The following is an 18,533-nucleotide window of genomic DNA, read 5'->3' on the forward strand; positions in this document are numbered from 1 at the left end:
AATCCAATACATATGTTATTGCAAGAATAAAGAAAGCTGAAAGAATATATACCTTTATTTTCACTGCATTGCAGTCAAAAGTATCTTTATCATCTGTATCCTTCAATTTGTTGTCGTAATTTTCATATTAAACTCAACTACTAGTATGCGCATTGCTTGGATATTTTTGCTATTCTTTAACATGAGATTTACACAAAGGACGCAACCATCTTACGATCTTTCAACAAAAATGTATTTACACTTTACTTTCTAGCACAATAAATGTGTTCTTCACTCCCATGATATTGCTTACAGGGGAAAGCAGTATATAAGGGTCGGGGAGGGGGATGCACATAGGGAGTTTGGGGCTTGATGGCGGTGTAATATCCAGCTCATCCTTTCCGCAAGTTGCAAAACTGCGTAGAATATGTAAATCTGTAGGTGGCCTTGAGCTTTTGAAATATCCACCACATCAGAAACTAAGAGAAGAAGTTCACACTGGCTACCCATGTTACCATTATTAAGCTTCTCCTTTTATCGTCAAGACTACAGACTAGGAAGAAATAATATTTCAGTGCGATCATGCTGTCGAATAAACGAAGCATCTGTATAGCGTTATAAACTTAGTATCGACGAAGGAATAGGAAAGTGAAAATAATATCTTATTTGTTGTGGCAAAAAAATCTTGAATAACATGTATCAATTTTTCAATTGAAATGTCACATTTTTTTTTGTATATTTGGTGATTGAACAAGAACCAAGTGAGAGAGATTTTGGCCTATTCCGTTTTGTAAGGTACAATGAAATTTATCTAACAGATTATGATAGATATCAAACGCTTATTATTATAAATTTTACTTCGTTAAGGAGTTTACCTTTTCTTTCACAATGATAGAGTTAACATGTTCTATTTGATGTACGGTTGTCATTGGAACTCATCTACATAATTAGAACATATAGCTATCATATTGAAAGTATATAGTATTGCACATGATGGAACTTTACCTTTACGGTTGTTAGGGAATGATCATCTATCCCAGTATGTCATTCACAAGACACCTCTATGGGGGAAAATTTGAGATTGAATATCACTTTCTCTTGAGCTCTCGACCTGAAAACATCAGCCCAGAACAAGTCGGCAAGATGCATCTTATTATTTCATTCTGTATTTTCGGAGCTTTTGTCTCAAGTCTCCAAGTGTCAGGAAACACAATGGTAAGTTTCTTATCTGGTCATTTCATAGAATGCTTCATTTTGTATTGAAACTTTAACTATATTACCAAACATTAAATTGTTGTTGTCATGATGTGATAGAAACTGAGTGATTTAGATTTTTAAGTTGTATAAATTGCCGTCCGTCCTTAATGTGTTTTTTTTTCTGCAATGCATTCGTTTTAATTTTATTTCCAAACTGTTAACATTTTCTGGTAGTTGAGTTAATTAACGAACAACTGAACAAACTTAAAGAAAGTTAAACGTTTTGAGAGTTAACTAGTAGAGCGTTACAGTTGATAGTTGATGTTACAGTTCTGTGTGTAATCGAATTATGGCTCAGATTGAGCATCCGAAAATTACAAACACACATTTTTGGTAGACTTTAAACCAAATTGTGTAATGTAGCGGTTTAAGCCCCCTTCCATCACGTTCGTTTTTTCAACAATTCATACCAACCTTAAGACTAGTAGCACGAACTGATCGGAGGGAAAAATTTTGAAGACCAGATCAATTCATGGTTGTTACAACATGTACTAATCACTGAAACAAACATTACCGTTCTTGCAAACGTAAAAGCTTTATATACAGAAGAACATCGTCGACACTTAATATAGTCTTCTTCTAAATACATTTTATAATTTATTTATCAGTTTAAAAGAAATACTTATCTCTTTGAAATATATGTATCGCCTTCATTTAAATTATAAAATAAAATTATTTTACTCGGTGGCACATATTATTAGTAAAAAAAGTAATGTCTAATATCTAAAACATTTTCGAACAGTATCAGCTGTTTCCTTTAAATTAGCTTTGTAAATTTCACAACAATATTACAAAACTTCATTCAGTACCTTCGCAAAATAATCAAAATATACTTAATCGTCTCATGTTGCGATGTATTACTTGCAAGAGGATTTTTAAAATATAACATGTTACTCGATGACACATATTATTAGTAAAAAATATATCTATACAATGTCTCATATCGAAAACAATTTTCGAAAAGTAGCAGATACTTCCTCCAAATTAGCTTTGAAAATTTCACAACAATGTAATAAAACTTTATTCAGTACCTTATCAAAATAATTTAAATTACATTTAAACTTAAACAGATTTGTTTTAATTTATGTCTCATGTTGCGATGTATTACTTGTAAGAAGAATTTTAAGTAATATTAAAAACATTAGCAATCAAACACGTGGTTGATATAATATTTCTAAGTTATGAAAACGTATGATGCGATAGTAACATTAAATTCAACTAATCGAGGTCGTTTGTGTAACCATCCATTAACGTTGACATAGAACTTGATTGTTTCTCTTACACTTTTTAGAATAAAGTTGCACGTTAACTCTGTCTGTATGATAACGTTATATTCTTTGATATTACATTTGGCCAGTAGGTTTTTTTTCTAAACATTATTTTTCATTTGTCATTAACTCTCTTTGACATTTGCATCGTGTGCCAATACTATCCTGTAAACTTTCAATCTTTAACGATACTATATGAAGCAAAATATGTTGTCTACTAAACAGAATTACATCTGATTTAACGTCTCTTTAAAGATTTTAAGAGTATTACAAATCTCCCAAAATAGAGCTTAATATAGTATTTAGATTTATTTTTCTTCGAAACATGACTCTCAACGTGCCAAAAGCTTTACAAATCTTAACTAACTTTAATTCAAAATGAATAATTGATAAGCAATGGTCGCAATGATAATGGTATCAATTACCAATATTATCAATACCATGAAGAATTACAACTTCTAGTTTTATTATTGTTTGTTTTTATTCGATATTCCATAAATGTTATTTGAATTTTTGTTCCCCTTTATGTGCAAAATATTAAGGGCAACTGACATTAGGTCCCATTATAGTTGTCTGCTAATTGAGTTTTACTCACCCCCCCCCTTAACTTATAGTAAACACACTGGACCTATATATGTTAATAAGCAAAATACGTGGTATTATAGATTGCAATTACGGTCGTGATTTTACTTAGTTGTAAGAAAAATAAAAAAGACTGAACTTTAAAACTTTAACGTACTTGGCATTATTGTTTATAATTGTCGTTATCTTCAACTGTAGCATTAGCTTTGAAGAATAACGTACGAATTTTCTATTTTCGTTAAATTATATTTAGTTGTACTATCGAGAAATCGTCTTTCCTGTTAGCTAACTATACACAAAGGTCGAATATTTCCCATACCATTATTTTGTTTTTCTGAAAGATATCCGTTGTTTAGATTAAACTTTACTGAATGTGTATCAGATTTCAATCATCCGTTGAAAGAAATAACGTTTGTAAAGATCGCTGACGTTCACATATTTTTAATATTATTCTTTCTGAAGCGACAAGTAAATTTTTGTTATACTGAGAAACATAATAATAGGTCACGTTGTAAAACAAATCCAATTTTATTAAGGTTCAAGTGAAATAATAATGAGCACGATGCAATTTGTCCCGTGAAGTTATGTTTCCTCCTTAATTTATGATGGTTCTTCTATAAAAGTTATTTTTATTCTCTCACACATTTTGTTCCATATTGAATGAAAGCCAAGAACTTTGCAACAAAGAACTAAAGAAGCTTAAAAAGGGAGCTTCACATAGTCTCACATTGAAGCTGCATCTATAGATCTCTGTTACAATTCAAGATATATATAGTTCGCAAGTATCGTAATATAGACATATATATATATATATATATATATAGACATATATATATATATATATATATATACATATATATATATATATATATATATACATATATATATATATATATATATATATATATATATATATATATATATATATAAAGTTAGTTCACAAGTATCGTAGGAGTTTGCGAAGCAGTTAGGACACTCAACCTACATTGGTGCAGCTGCACATTTGAGTACAGATCAGTATATATTTGAATTATCTCAAGATAATTCAATTAGCCTCATAATAACCTTGATTTAATTTAGTACGGTAATACTTGCGTCTTCTCACATGCATATTTAATTTGGTAAAAGTTAACTGTTGGTCAAAGTATGATATTGAAGTAAAGTATTTCCGTTCCGTGTGCTAATTTGATACCGTCCATTTAACAAACTTTCTGCAATTGATTTTGACAATTTTAAAGTGAAAGGCACATATTATGTAGGCAATTTTGCTCCATTGATCAAATTTCATCATTCAAATGGTGAAAGTAAGAGTCGAAGGTTTTGAATTTTTTTCGAATGATTTGATATTTGTTAAATCAAGCGCTTTGATTTTATTAATTACCCTATTGAATTTGGTACCAAAAAAGATGATGATGTCCTTATTTATTATTTAAAATCTTACTTGCTGATTACGTTTAAAAGTGTTGTAAGAAAAAAAAATGCAATGTTTGATATCATTGTTTGCGACCGGTGTGATTCGCTTGACTGTTTAACATATTCTCTACAATACAGGACATGGAGAGAAATGAAGGTTTCACAAGGAATAAGAGAAGTACTAATTCAGGTAAGAAGGTGAATTTATTTCACTGTGTTAATTACCAATTAACTACAAAACTTATAAATTGTTGATTCTACTGGAGTGCATGTAGTAGCCTTTGTTTGCATCGGTGGGAGTGGGGTGAAAAACGGACAAAGGCAGAGTTACCGGTGAATTTCCGTCAACAGAGCATGAAAACAAGGACTCATGTAAGAGAAGTAAAAATGTTTAATTTTTTTTTTCAGGAAATAACAACTTTTAACAATTTGTTGTACTTTCACAGATGCTTCTTACTTTTTCTATCAACAACCTGACTACCCTCGAGATTGTAAGGAAGTCTTTGAACAATGTGACGGGGAATCTTCAGACGGGGTCTACCTCATACAACCAGATGGATACCTTGAACCATTTCCTGTGTATTGTAACAACACTGTAGATGGTGGCAATTGGATGGTATGGTTTTAACTCTGTCTACATTAGCTTACCATCTTTCACAGACGACTGTAAAATAAAAATAAATGAATTGGTTTATTTCCATTGAATTGACTCGTAAACTTTCGTTTAGTATGAGTGCATGTTTACAAATGTTCTATACCTGCAAAAGAGAACAACGTAACATGATGCCTATGATTTATGAAGATCGATGTGAACGTACTTTAAACATTAAGAAATACGCATCATGCTTAATATTAGAACATGTTATTGATACATATACAGGTTATACAGCGACGCATGGACGGTGGTGTAGAATTCAATCGTGACTGGGAGGATTATAAAAACGGTTTTGGCTTTCCACACCGCGATTTATGGCTGGGTAACGAGAAACTAGCTTACATTACAAATCAGAAAGACTACGAAATAAGATTTGACTTTGTTTCAAAGAGCGGTGATCCACATTTCGCTAAGTACAACCTCTTCCGTGTGAGCGATGAAGGAACTTTGTACAAGCTGGTGGATGTTGGAGACTACGACTCGACAAGTACACTAAGTAAGTATTTTATTTCATAGCACTGATGTATGCTTTGTTGTTTGATAGAGTGTTTATATAGCCTACATGTGCTACACTGAGCGAGAGACGTGTATGGTGCGCCTAGAGTGTCGTAACTCCTGAAATTGACATATAATGTCCTATAAATTGGCATATGGCAGTTTCTTGCACTAGGTACTGCTTATATAAATGACACTGTTAACAAAAAAAATATTGTTTAATAAACATTACAAGAGAAAATGAAGATTTGACTTGTAATTGACTGAAATGGACAGCAGTATTTAAATATACAGTTTTAATATTGGTTCCCTGGCATATCCTTCAATATGTACCTGGCAAGGAAAATTAATTTGCAAATTTCCACACACAGAACAGGTGACAGTTTGGTTTGAAATTTTGACATTTCATTTCACTGCTGCAGTGATTTATTAAACACATAATACAAAACGGGGAAGGTTACATTGACACGCACGGAATAAAAATACAATGAAATATGACACCATCGTGCTTCCTTTCTTAGATTATTTTTGGCAAGCAGGAATTGCTTGTGGGGGTATTAAATTTCTTTGATGAATTGTATTAGTAAGAACTGGCAATCACTACGTGACAGGTATTTTATGATGTATTTAACTGTATCCATTCAAAACATTTACTGCTCTCAATCTGAAGTATCATCAAGATTCAGAGCTAACAATGGAACGTAGAGCACCAACAACTAAAACCGACGTATGAAGTGTAAAGTATGATACATTTAAAAATAATCCAATTGATGTTAGAAATATACTTTGCACTTTGTTGGGACCGTCTACAGTTTAAGTGAACCTTTAACATTTGTTTTAAGTTTACCCTAACGAAAAGAGTGTCAGAATATCACAAATACTCTTGCCAGTATACTTACCATTTTTTTTTACCTTTATCATTTATTAAAGATACATGGTTAAACAAGTTTCCAAGTCGTTAACTGAGACAGCATTTCTAAAGATTTAGTTAAAGAACAAGAAGATATATAATTCTTATTAGCACAATTATTGTGATGACCAATGCTCTCAAAACTAGTCATAAAGAAAACCTACTTACTGAAAACAAATTGCCTATTGACGTTCAACATCAAGACTTTTGTGTTTTATCCGCTCTTGATCAAACTTGGATATGACCATTTTAAATTAAAAACAATATTCAGTAAAAATTATCAAAGGCCTTGTTTAACAATCTGGTGGTACTAAGAAACACTTTCGTGCTTTATTCTGTACCTACATGCAACATACGGTATAATATGAAATTGGAAATGACCCAATTGCAAACTTAATTATCAGAAATATACATTCTTAAAGTCAACAAAAAGTATCCAGTTCCGATTATATATATATATATATATATATATATATATATATATATATATATATATATATATATATATATATATATATATATATATATATATATATATATATATATATATATATATATATATATATATATATATATATATATATGGTATACAACATTATAATAGGATTCATCACTGACATTGTAAATACTGAGTCAAAGATGTATTACTGGAAACAGAAACGTTACGTTACATAGAGTACATTGGCTTTCTTCGATATTTTGAAATTTGACAATAATGATCCAAAACTAGCCAGTAGTACCTTTATCATTATTTACAACCAAACTATGTTGGAAAACTATTGAGGATGTAAGTATTCAACCAAAGTTGGGTAAACATTTGCCTCCAAACAAGTAAAATACACACAATAAATACGCATTTATCCAACCAAAAATTAAGAGTCAACGTTTGCCACAAAACAAATAAAATGAAGTCAATACCAGTGCTACGCAAAATATTTGCCAAACTTTATTACAGTGCAACATACGGTATAATATGAAATTGGAAATGACCCAATTGCAAACTTAATTATCAGAAATGTACATTCTTAAAGTCAACAAAACATATCCAGTTCCGATTATATATGGAATACAACATTATAATAGTAGAGTATCTCTTCGAGGAATGGCATAGCTTGATAAACTTGAAAATAATGTCATTTCATCGTTTATCTGTTCTCAATATGACAATAAACAAAATAAAAATATATATTAGCCCTATGTTTTAATATTCAATTGATTCCTTACATGTTAATACAACGTATAATTAATTAACAGTTCTAATCAGTTTCTTTCTTGTATTTTATTGCAGGTTACGATGCTTTGCCTTACAACAAAGGAATGGCTTTTACAACAAGAGATCGCGACAATGACCTTAATTCTGGCAACTGTGCTAGTTATTATAATGGTTGGTGGTACAATACTTGTTCTTATACTTATCCCAATTATCCATGGAGTAGTGGTCCATATTGGCATAACTTTCCCGGCGGTAATCATAACATCCAATATACAGAGATGAAGATACGTCCAGTTGAATAAAGAAGAAAAGAAAAAGGTCAACACAGCTGTATGAAGATCGAAATAACATGGAAGCAACTAAAAAGCCAGATACTTTGGTGAACATGATTTCTGAATTTGACGTCATAGCTCATTTTCGAGAATAAACGTGGATGCAAAAGCCTTCATCGATGGTTCTTAAATTTAGGTCTACTCTCCATAACGAAGTCCAAATATATGTGTGTTTCATAACAACAATTCTTTTAGTTTGCTTAATTTCTAAACAAAATCATGCTGACTATTTAATAAAGATAATAAACTTGTATCGTAAATTCATAGAAGATATTCTTCTTGTTATGTTTTGAAAGTAGACTACCCTATTAAAAACAAATCATCCCTTTGTAATTGACATCAGATGATGGCTTTGAGGGAGGGTTATTTTAGGCTTGTACGTTTTCAATGCGATTGAAACTCACCTTGAAGAAAAAGATTTATAACTAGATGATGAAACCTTGCCGTTCTTGCATCATCAATGGACGCAATAGACGCAAACATCATACGAGCTTTCAATCACAATATATTGATAACTTAACTATCAATTAAACTTTTATTCATTCCCACGGTATCGTATAACCGCTGATTGAAGGTGGTAGGAGTGGAGTAGCATTGTTTTCTCTTGAGAGTGATTTAATATCCAGCTCATCCTTACCGCAGATTTGCGCAACAGCGATTAATTAATCATGTAGTTGGTATTGAGTTGGATTTTAATTTTCTAAGATATTAAGAGTGAACGGAGCGACTTCAATAACTATATTACCGCATACGAAGTAAATATCTACCCTTCCCTAACCTATTCTGCATTTCAACTGCTCATATTTGGAAATGATAACCATTGACAGTAACCTAGTTTATATTTTTATGTTCCAAATCGTTTGACTGCCTAACAATGTTTCTTCCATTCAAATTTTATGTTGTCAAATTGTAGTTGTTAACAAAGTAATTGAAGATTACAACGCACTTTACCTTTGCAATGTCGCCCTTTTCGTCCTCGGATAGACCAATGACAATCGACGTCAGTCTGTTACATCAGGGAGTAGTTATGAACAACTCCCTGGTTATATTGAACCGATACATAAGGCCGATCAGGCAGATAACGATGCATCATTTTAATAGGTGGATACCCAATTCATTTTCTAGCCTCTGGCTACACTATACAGGATATTGATAACACGCGACACCCTTATTTTACTCCTAGAAAGCCCTCCTTTGATTGCCAAGACTAATGACTACAACTTCACAAATATCAATCGATTCATGTCTCTGATAAATCTTAGGTTGGTATTAAAAGGCATAAAAGTAAAAGGACGGTATTTCATATTGTTGCTTAGCTATTAGTAAACAATATTTTAATGTATAAATGGATCTCCATCTCTACTGTTGAAAGGAATGACGACACGTCAGACTTTTGCCCATCTTTAGATCTCAACAGGGCTAACAACAAAACTCCCGAAAAGAGGAATCGCTATAGTATAATACAAACTATTTTGTTTACAGTAATGTTTAGTGTTCCGTTACGTCTCGAATCTCCGAAAGGAATATTTATGGAATACTGGCATACGGCGCGAGGCACACTCAGAAATTGCACATGATAACCACGATTCATTGTACACTATCAGTACCATTCATATTTCCAAAGTATCTCCTTTAGCATCTTGCCGACTTCGTAATCAGTATCGACAATACCTTCCTTATTCTATTAAATTACATTTATCTTCTCACTTGAGATCAGATTCTCATTTGCCTCAATAATATTCGCGTAACATTTCAAATACTCACTAAGAAAACATATTATATACTGGTACTAGAACAAACGATCTTCGACAGACTTCTGAGATTCAAACCTACCTACGTATGTCTTTTTTCTTAACAGGACACGTGCAAGTATTCCTAATTTCGTAGTAGTAATAATTGTAAGGCAATAATTATTTACAATAAATAAACATGATACATTCTGTCTTTTGCACCATATACTGGCCGTAACTTGTCTCCCGAGAAAATACCATGAATTTGTTCCGAGAAGTGATTTACAGTATAGTGCATAGATAAATTTGTTTGATGGGTTCTAGTTGGTAATGTAACCTGATTCTAGCGACAAATGCACACTTTCAGCGTAATGGCAATCTCGTTTACAAACTAAATTTTAACATACCGGATCTTCAGGATGACGTAAAAATTTTACATAAAATGTTACATAAACATTTTACATGAATTATACATACGCTAAACATGGTTAACTAGTAGGAAGATAATATGTTAGTTGTTTTCCAGATTCGTGAAGAAATAGAACGTTGAAGTATTTAAAGTTTGATTTCTTACTGATGACGTATAGACCGAATTCTAAAGTATTGCGATAAACAAATGGACCTGTAAACCACCGTATCGAAGAGTCCACAAAGACATTCCTCTACTACTTGTACAATTACCATTGAGATTTCTACAAACAAGGAGTACGGCTGTCGATCAACGTTGAAAGAATTCTAAAGTATTGCGATAAACAAATGGAACCAGTAAAACCACCGTATCGAAGAGACCACTAAGACATTTTCCTACTACTTGTACAATTACCATAGGGATTTCTACAAGAAAAGGAGTACGGCTATCGATCAACGTTGGAAGAATTCTAAAGTATTGCGATAAACAAATGGGACCTGTAAACCAGCGTATCAAAGAGACCACAAGGACATTACCCTACTACTTGTACAATTACCATAAGGATTTCTACAAATAATGAGTACAACGTTGAAAGAATTGTCGTGACTTTCAAAAAGCAATGGTCTTTAAATGACGTGAATTTGCTCCTCCAACTTACAACTAAACCTACAAATATAAACTTTACCGATTGATGACTTTGTCGTGACGATGGTCACAGGTGTGAAATCACTGAGTTCGAAAGTCCATATTTATGTTAGTTATAAAATACGTCCTTGAACACTAAACATTTTTAAACTTGACGTAAAATTTAGCCATGTGTGATATCTCCGTCAGTACAGCTTAACAACTACATTTGTCCTAAGTAAATGCATGATATTTATTCTTGATAAATTAACATTCATATCGCAAATTAATTAACGGTCTAACCGCCATGTTAGTAAACAAATAATGGTATCTGTTGGTAAAAAAAAGGTTGATGATGCTATAAAAAGTAGAGGATGAACTTCGGTTCCAGATCTGATATAGTTGGCAAGGAGTCACAAGGATGAGGGACGTCCGGTTTGTTGTCATTGAACTATAGGCCATCATCTCGGCTAGTGCTTGTCGTTCACTAAAGTCACTCCGATAAACAATGATCCATCCAGAATCGATCTTTATGAACAAAACTGAACAATGTCACGTCACCAAAGATAATGGATAATTCTGCACGCCGAGGATAGAACTAACGAGCAAATGGAGACCAGTTCCTTGATCCAGCAAGAATCACGATGATTTGCCGCTTTAAACAAAGTAGATTTTAACATCAAACTAAATTTCTGTATTCTGGAAATACCAACTAGGCATATCCACCTCAAATATTCCGTTTCGTCTCGAATCTCCAAAAGAAGTTTATGTGGAATACGGGGATACAGCGAAAGGCACACACAGACAATAACGGAGTGATAATGTATTCATCTAAAAGCCAAAGCCAAGTCCCTCTAACTACAAAACCCGTAACAATAGTATTTTACAGCATTGAATAATTAAATACATTCATTCATTCATAAGAACCAAAAGTATGAAAGTAACATTGTAAACTCTCAGTTTATGGCCTATCGAAAACCACGCCATCCTTACCAATTTCAGTGACAATTAAAATCATGACGTTTGCAAAGGTATTTTTACTTTTAAAGATTCGCTACATGTGTTACATTGATCAGGAAACTCCAATACATATGTTATTGCAAGAATTAAGAAAGCTAAAAGAATATATACCTTCATTTTCACTGCATGGCCTTCAAAAGTATCTTAATCACCTGCATTCTACATTCTACATGTTTTTGTCGTAATTTTCATAAAAAAAAAAACCATAAAAAAGTAAACTACTAGTATGTGCATTGCAGGGAAATTTCTACTATTCTTTAACATGAGATTGACACAAAAGACGCAATCATCTTACGATCTTTCAGCAAAAATGTAGTTAGACTTTCCTTTCTAGCACAATAAATGTGTTCTTCACTCCCATGGTATTACAGGGGAAAGCAGTAGCAAAGGGTGGGGATGTCAATAGAGTGTTAGGGGTTATGAGGGTGGTGTAATATCCAGCTCATCTTTTCCGCAAGTTGCGAAACTGCGTAGAAATGTATATTTGTAGGTGGCTTGAGTCTTCGAAATATCCACCACATCAGGAATAAAGAGAAGAACTTCACGCTGGCTATCCATGTTACCATTATAAAGCTTCTCCTTTTATCGTCAAGACTAAAGACTAGAAGGGATGAAATAATATTTCAGTGCGATCATGCTGCCGAATATACGAGGCATCTTCATAGCGTTATAAAATTAGTATCGACGGAGGAATAGGAAAGTTAAAATAATATCTTATTTGTTGTGGGAAACAAATTATTAATAACATGTATTAATTTTTCAAATGAAATGTCACATGAATTTTTTTTCATATTTGACGATTGAACAAGAACCTAGTGAAAGAGGTTAAGGCCTATTCTGTTTTGTAAGGTACAATAAAATGTATGCAATAGATTATGATATATATTAAACGCTTATTATTTTAAATTTTACTTCGTTAATGAGTTTACCTTTTCTTTCACAATGATATGGTTAACATGTTCTATTTGATGTACGGTTGTTATTGGAACTCATCTACATAACTAGAACATACAGCTATCATATTAAAAGTATATGGTATTGCACATGATGGAACTTAACCTTTACGGTTGTTAGGGAATGATCATCTATCCCAGTGTGTCATTCACAAGACACCTCTATGGGGGAAAATTTGAGATTGAATATCACTTCTTCTAGAGCTCTCAACCTGAAAACAGCCCAGAACAACTCGGCAAGATGCATCTTTTTATTTCATTCTGTATTTTCGGAGCTTTTGTCTCAAGTCTCCAAGTGTCAGGAAACACAATGGTAAGTTTCTTATCTGTTCATTTCATAGAATGCTTCATTTTGTATTGAAACTTTAACTATTTTACCAAACGTTAAATTGTTGTTGTCATGATGTGATAGAAACTGAGTGATTTAGATTTTTAAGTTGTATAAATTGCCGTCCGTCCTTACTGTTTTTTTTTTTCTGCAATGCATTCGTTTTAATTTTATTTCCAAACTGTTAACATTTTCTGGTAGTTGAGTTAATTAACGAACAACTGAACAAACTTAAAGAAAGTTAAACGTTTTTTTTTTAACTGTCTGATGAATCTCGATCGATTGATAGTTACAACTCATTGGGGAATAATTTATCTGAAGACTCAATTCGGATTTAATTTTCTGGTGGTACATTATGTTTTTAGTTCAGGAAGGTCGCATCATGAACGATGGTGTTAAAGGGATAAAACCTCAAAGGACCTAAAGTGAATGTAAAACATGAGTCAACTAGTGGAGCGTTACAGTTGATAGTTGATGTTACAGTTATGTGTGTAATCGAATTATGGCTCAGATTGAGCATCCGAAAATTACAAACAATCATGTTGGGTAGACTTTAAACCAGATTGTGTAATGTAGCGGTTTAAACCGTTCCATCACGTTCGTTTTTTCAACAATTCATACTAACCTTAAGACTAGTAGCACAAACTGATCGGAGGGAAAAATTTTGAAGACCAGATCAATTCATGGTTGTTACAACATGTACTAATAACCGAAACAAACATTACCGTTCTTGCAAACGTAAAAGCTTTACCTATAGAGAAGAACATCGTTGACACTTAATATAGTGTTCTTCTAAATACATTTTATAATTTATTTATCAGTTTAAAAGAAATACTTCTCTCTTTGAAATATATGTATCGCCTTTCTTTAAATTATAAAATAAAATATTTTACTCGGTGGCACATATTATTAGTAAAAAATTTATGTATATAATGTCTAATATCTAAAACATTTTCGAATAATATCGGCTGTTTCCTTTCAATTAGCTTTGTAAATTTCACAACAATATTACAAAACTTCATTCAGTACCTTCGCAAAATAATCAAAATATACTTAATCGTCTCATGTTGCGATGTATTACTTGCAAGAGGATTTTTAAAATATAATATTTTACTCGATGACACATATTATTAGTAAAAAATATATCTATACAATGTCTCATATCTAAAACAATTTTCGAAAAGTAGCAGATACTTCCTCCAAATTAGCTTTGTAAATTTCACAACAATGTAATAAAACTTTATTCAGTACCTTATCAAAATAATTTAAATTACATTTAAACTTAAACAGATTTGTTTAATTTATGTCTCATGTTGCGATGTATTACTTGTAAGAAGAATTTTAAGTAAAATTAAAATCATTGGCAATCAAACACGTGGTTGATATAATATTTTCTAAGTTATGAAAACGTATGATGCGATAGTAACATTAAATTCAACTAATCGAGGTCGTTTGTGTAACCACGCATTAACGTTGACATGGAACTTGATTGTATCTCTTATATTTTTTAGATTAAAGTTGCACGTTAACTCTGTCTGTATGATAACGTTATATCCTTTGAATTTACATTTGGCCAGTAGGTTTTCCTTCTAAACATTATCTTTCATTTGTCATTAACTCTCTATGATCTTTGCATCGTGTGCCAATACGATCCTGTAAACTTTCAATCTTTAACGAAACTATATGAAGCAAAATATGTTGTCTACTAAACAGAATTACATCTGATTTAACGTCTCCTTAAAGATTTTAAGAGTATTACAAATCTCCCAAAATAGAGCTTAATATAGTATTTAGATTTATTTTTCTTCGAAACATGACTCACAACGTCCCAAAAGCTTTACGAATCTTAACTAACTTTAATTCAAAATGAACAATTGATAAGCAATGGTAACAATGGCAATGGTATCGATTACCAATATTATCAATACTATGAAGAATTACAAGTTTTAGTTTTATTTTTAGTTTGGTTTTGTTCGATATTCCATCAAATTTATTTGAATTTTTGTGCCGCTTTATGTGCAAAATATTAAGGGCAACTGACATTAGGTCCCATTATAGTTGTCTGCTAATTGAGTTTTACTCACCCCCCCCCCTTAATTTATAGTAAACACATGTACTGGACCTATATATCTTAATAAGCCAAATACGTGGTATTATAGATTGCTATTACAGTCGTGATTTTGCTTAGTTGTAAGAAAAATAAAAAAGACTGAACTTTAAAACTTTAACGTACTTGGCTTTATTGTTTATAATTGTCGTTATCTTCAACTGAAGCTTTAGCTTTGAAGAATAACGTACGAATTTGCTATTTTCGTTGAATTGTATTTAGTTGTACTATCTTTCCTGTTAGCTAACTATACACAAAGGTCGAATATTTCCCATACCATTATTTTGTTTTTCTGAAAGATATCCGTTGTTTAGATTAAACTTTACTGAATGTGTATCAGTTTTCAATCATCCGTTGAAAGAAATAACGTTTGTAAAGATCGCTGACGTTCACATATTTTTAATATTATTCTTTCTGAAGTGACAAGTGAATTCTTGTTATACTGAGAAACATAATAATAGGTCATGTTGTAAAAAAAAAAAACACAACTTCGAATTTATTAAGATTCAAGTGAAATAATAATGAGCACGATGCAATTTGTCCCGTGAAGTTATGTTTCCTCCTTAATTTATGATGGTTCTTCTGTAAAAGATATCATTTTTATTTTTATTCTCTCACACATTTTGTTCCATATTGCATGAAAGCCAAGAAAGTTGCAAAAAGGGAGCTTCTCATAGTCTCATATTGAAGCTGCATCTATAGATCTCTGTAACAATTCAAGATATATAGTTCACAAGTATAATCGGCGTTTGCGAAGCTGTTAGGACACTCAGTCTACATGGGAGCAGCTCAAAATTTAGTAGAGATCAGTATATATTTGATTTGTCTTGGCTTCATAACAACCTTGTTTTCATTTAATACGACAATACTTGCGTCTTGTTTGGTCAAAATATGATATTGAAGTTAAGTTTTCCCTTGTATGTGCTAATTTGATACCTTGTATTTAACAAACTTTCTGCAATTAATTTTGACAATTTTGAAGTGAAAGTCACATATCTATGTAGGCAATTTTGATCCATTAATCAAAATTTCATCATTCAAATGGTGAGGGTAAGAGTCGAAGATTTTAAAATTCTTTTCGAATGATTTGATATTTGTTAAATCAAGCTTATCGAGTTTATTAATTACTCTCTAATTAAATTAAATTTGGTATCAAAAATGATGATGATGTCCTTGTTTATTATTTTAAGACTTACTTGCTGATTACGTTTAAAAGTGTTGTAAAAGAAAATGCATTTTTTTTATTTGATTGCCTTGCGACCGTTGTTATTTTAATCATCGCTTGACTGTGTAATATTTTCTCTACATTACAGGACATGGAGAGAAATGAAGGTTTCTCAAGGAATAAGAGAAGTACTAATTCAGGTAAGAAGGAGAATTTATTTCACTGTGTTAATTACCAATTAACTACAAAACTAATAAATTGTAGATTTTACTGGGGTGCAAGTAGTAGCCTTTTTTTTGCATCAATGGGAGTGAAGTACGGACACAGGCAGAGTTACCGGTGAATTTTTATCAACAGAGTATGAAAACAATTACTCATGTTGGAGAAGAAAAAAATGTATAAACCTGTCAAGAAATAACAACGTTTAACTATTTGTTGCACTTTCACAGATGCTTCTTACTTTTTCTATCAACAACCTGACTACCCTCGAGATTGTAAGGAAGTCTTTGAACAATGTGACGGGGAATCTTCAGACGGGGTCTACCTCATACAACCTGATGGATACCTTGAACCATTTCCTGTGTACTGTAACAACACTGTAGATGGTGGCAATTGGATGGTATGGCTTAAAATATGTCTTTATTAGCCTCCCAGCTTACGCAGGCGACTCTAAAACTACACATTAATCAGTGTCTATCCATTGAATTCGCCGTGGAAAACTTTCGTTTATTATCAGTGTATGTTGACAAATTATATATACCTGCAAAAGAGAGCAACTTAGTAGTTACGATGACTATGATTTATACAGTTCAATGTGAACGTACTTTAAACAACAATAAAAACTCGTGATGCTTAATATTAAAACATGTTCTTGATACATACAGGTTATACAGCGACGCATGGACGGTAGTGTCGAATTCGACCGTGACTGGGAGGATTACAAAAACGGTTTTGGCTTTCCACATCGTGATTTATGGCTGGGTAATGAGAAACTAGCTTACATTACAAATCAGAAAGACTACGAAATAAGATTTGACTTTGTGTCAAAGAGCGGTGATCCACATTTCGCTAAGTACAACCTTTTCCGTGTAAGCGATGAAGGAACTTTGTACAGGCTGGTGGATGTTGGAGACTACGACTCGACAAGTACACTAAGTAAGTCTACACAAGTGTCAATGGAAATTAGATATGTCTGTTTAACACACACAAAAATATTGTTAAATGAACAAAACAAAAAAAGAGAAAATAGATACGACTAACAATTGGTTAAAACAGACTACAGTATTTAAATATATAGTTTAAGTATCGATACCAAGGTTCTTCTTCAATACCTGGCATTGGCATAGTAAATATCAACAAAAAGAACGGGATGGTTAAGTTTGGTTTGGAGATTTCAACATTATATTTCATTAAAACAGTGATTTACTGACCACATAATACAAAACCGGAAAGTTAGGATCACATGCACGGGTCAAAAAATGCAACAAAATATAACATCATCATGCCTTCCTTGATGGATTATGACAGGTCGGAAAATGTTTTTGGGGATATCGCATTTCTTTTATGAATTTTATAAGAATGAACCGTCAAACATTACATGACAGGTATTTGTGTATGTGGTTAACTTTATCCATTCAAAACGTTTACTGCCATCAGTATTAAATAATATCAGATTCAGAGCACACAATACTACACAGAATATGGTATATTTAGAAATAATCCAATAGTTGAACGTGGCTGGGACCTTATTCAGTCTAACTGAATCTTTAACATTTGTTTGCTTGCTTTGTTTTCTTTGTTTGCTTGTTTGCTTGTCTTATACGTTTCTCGTTATGAATAGAGAATGTCAGTATCACCAGTATTTCTGTCACAACATTTTATTAATTATGTATCATTGCTCGAAGGTACATGGTTAGTCAAGGTTCAAGGTCGTTAACTTTGGTAGCATTTCTAAAGATGTGGTTAAAGAACACGGAGACGTTTAGTTCATACAAGTACAAGTATTGTGATGATCAATGTACAACGCTATTAAACTAGTCATAAAACAGAACATACTAACTGAAAAAAATGTTGCCATTTGACATTGAACGTCC

General features: G+C 32.2%; 2 protein-coding genes across 3 annotated transcripts in view; both read left to right on the forward strand.

Moving 5' to 3' along the window:
* Positions 1–1,005: 1,005 nt before the first annotated feature.
* On the forward strand, positions 1,006–8,373 carry LOC139974246 (fibrinogen-like protein A). Its single transcript, XM_071981254.1, has 5 exons — positions 1,006–1,194; positions 4,638–4,689; positions 4,946–5,115; positions 5,380–5,650; positions 7,848–8,373. Exons 1-5 carry the CDS (start codon positions 1,021–1,023, stop codon positions 8,072–8,074), a joined length of 894 nt encoding a protein of 297 aa, XP_071837355.1. The 5' UTR covers positions 1,006–1,020; the 3' UTR covers positions 8,075–8,373.
* A 4,622-nt stretch (positions 8,374–12,995) lies between these two features.
* LOC139974259 (fibrinogen-like protein A) overlaps positions 12,996–18,533 on the forward strand; it is a 41,545-nt gene continuing 36,007 nt past the window's right edge. The window contains exons 1-4 of one of the 2 annotated variants that reach the window (XM_071981269.1): positions 12,996–13,153; positions 16,589–16,640; positions 16,890–17,059; positions 17,325–17,595. In XM_071981269.1, the coding sequence (XP_071837370.1) occupies positions 13,082–13,153; positions 16,589–16,640; positions 16,890–17,059; positions 17,325–17,595 (565 nt within the window). In that variant the 5' untranslated portion in view covers positions 12,996–13,081. The remainder of the gene's footprint in view (positions 13,154–16,588; positions 16,641–16,889; positions 17,060–17,324; positions 17,596–18,533) is intronic. The other variant, XM_071981268.1, reaches the window with a different exon arrangement.

The sequence above is a fragment of the Apostichopus japonicus genome, chromosome 9 (genome assembly GCF_037975245.1).
Source record: "Apostichopus japonicus isolate 1M-3 chromosome 9, ASM3797524v1, whole genome shotgun sequence".
Classification (NCBI taxonomy): domain Eukaryota; kingdom Metazoa; phylum Echinodermata; class Holothuroidea; order Aspidochirotida; family Stichopodidae; genus Apostichopus; species Apostichopus japonicus.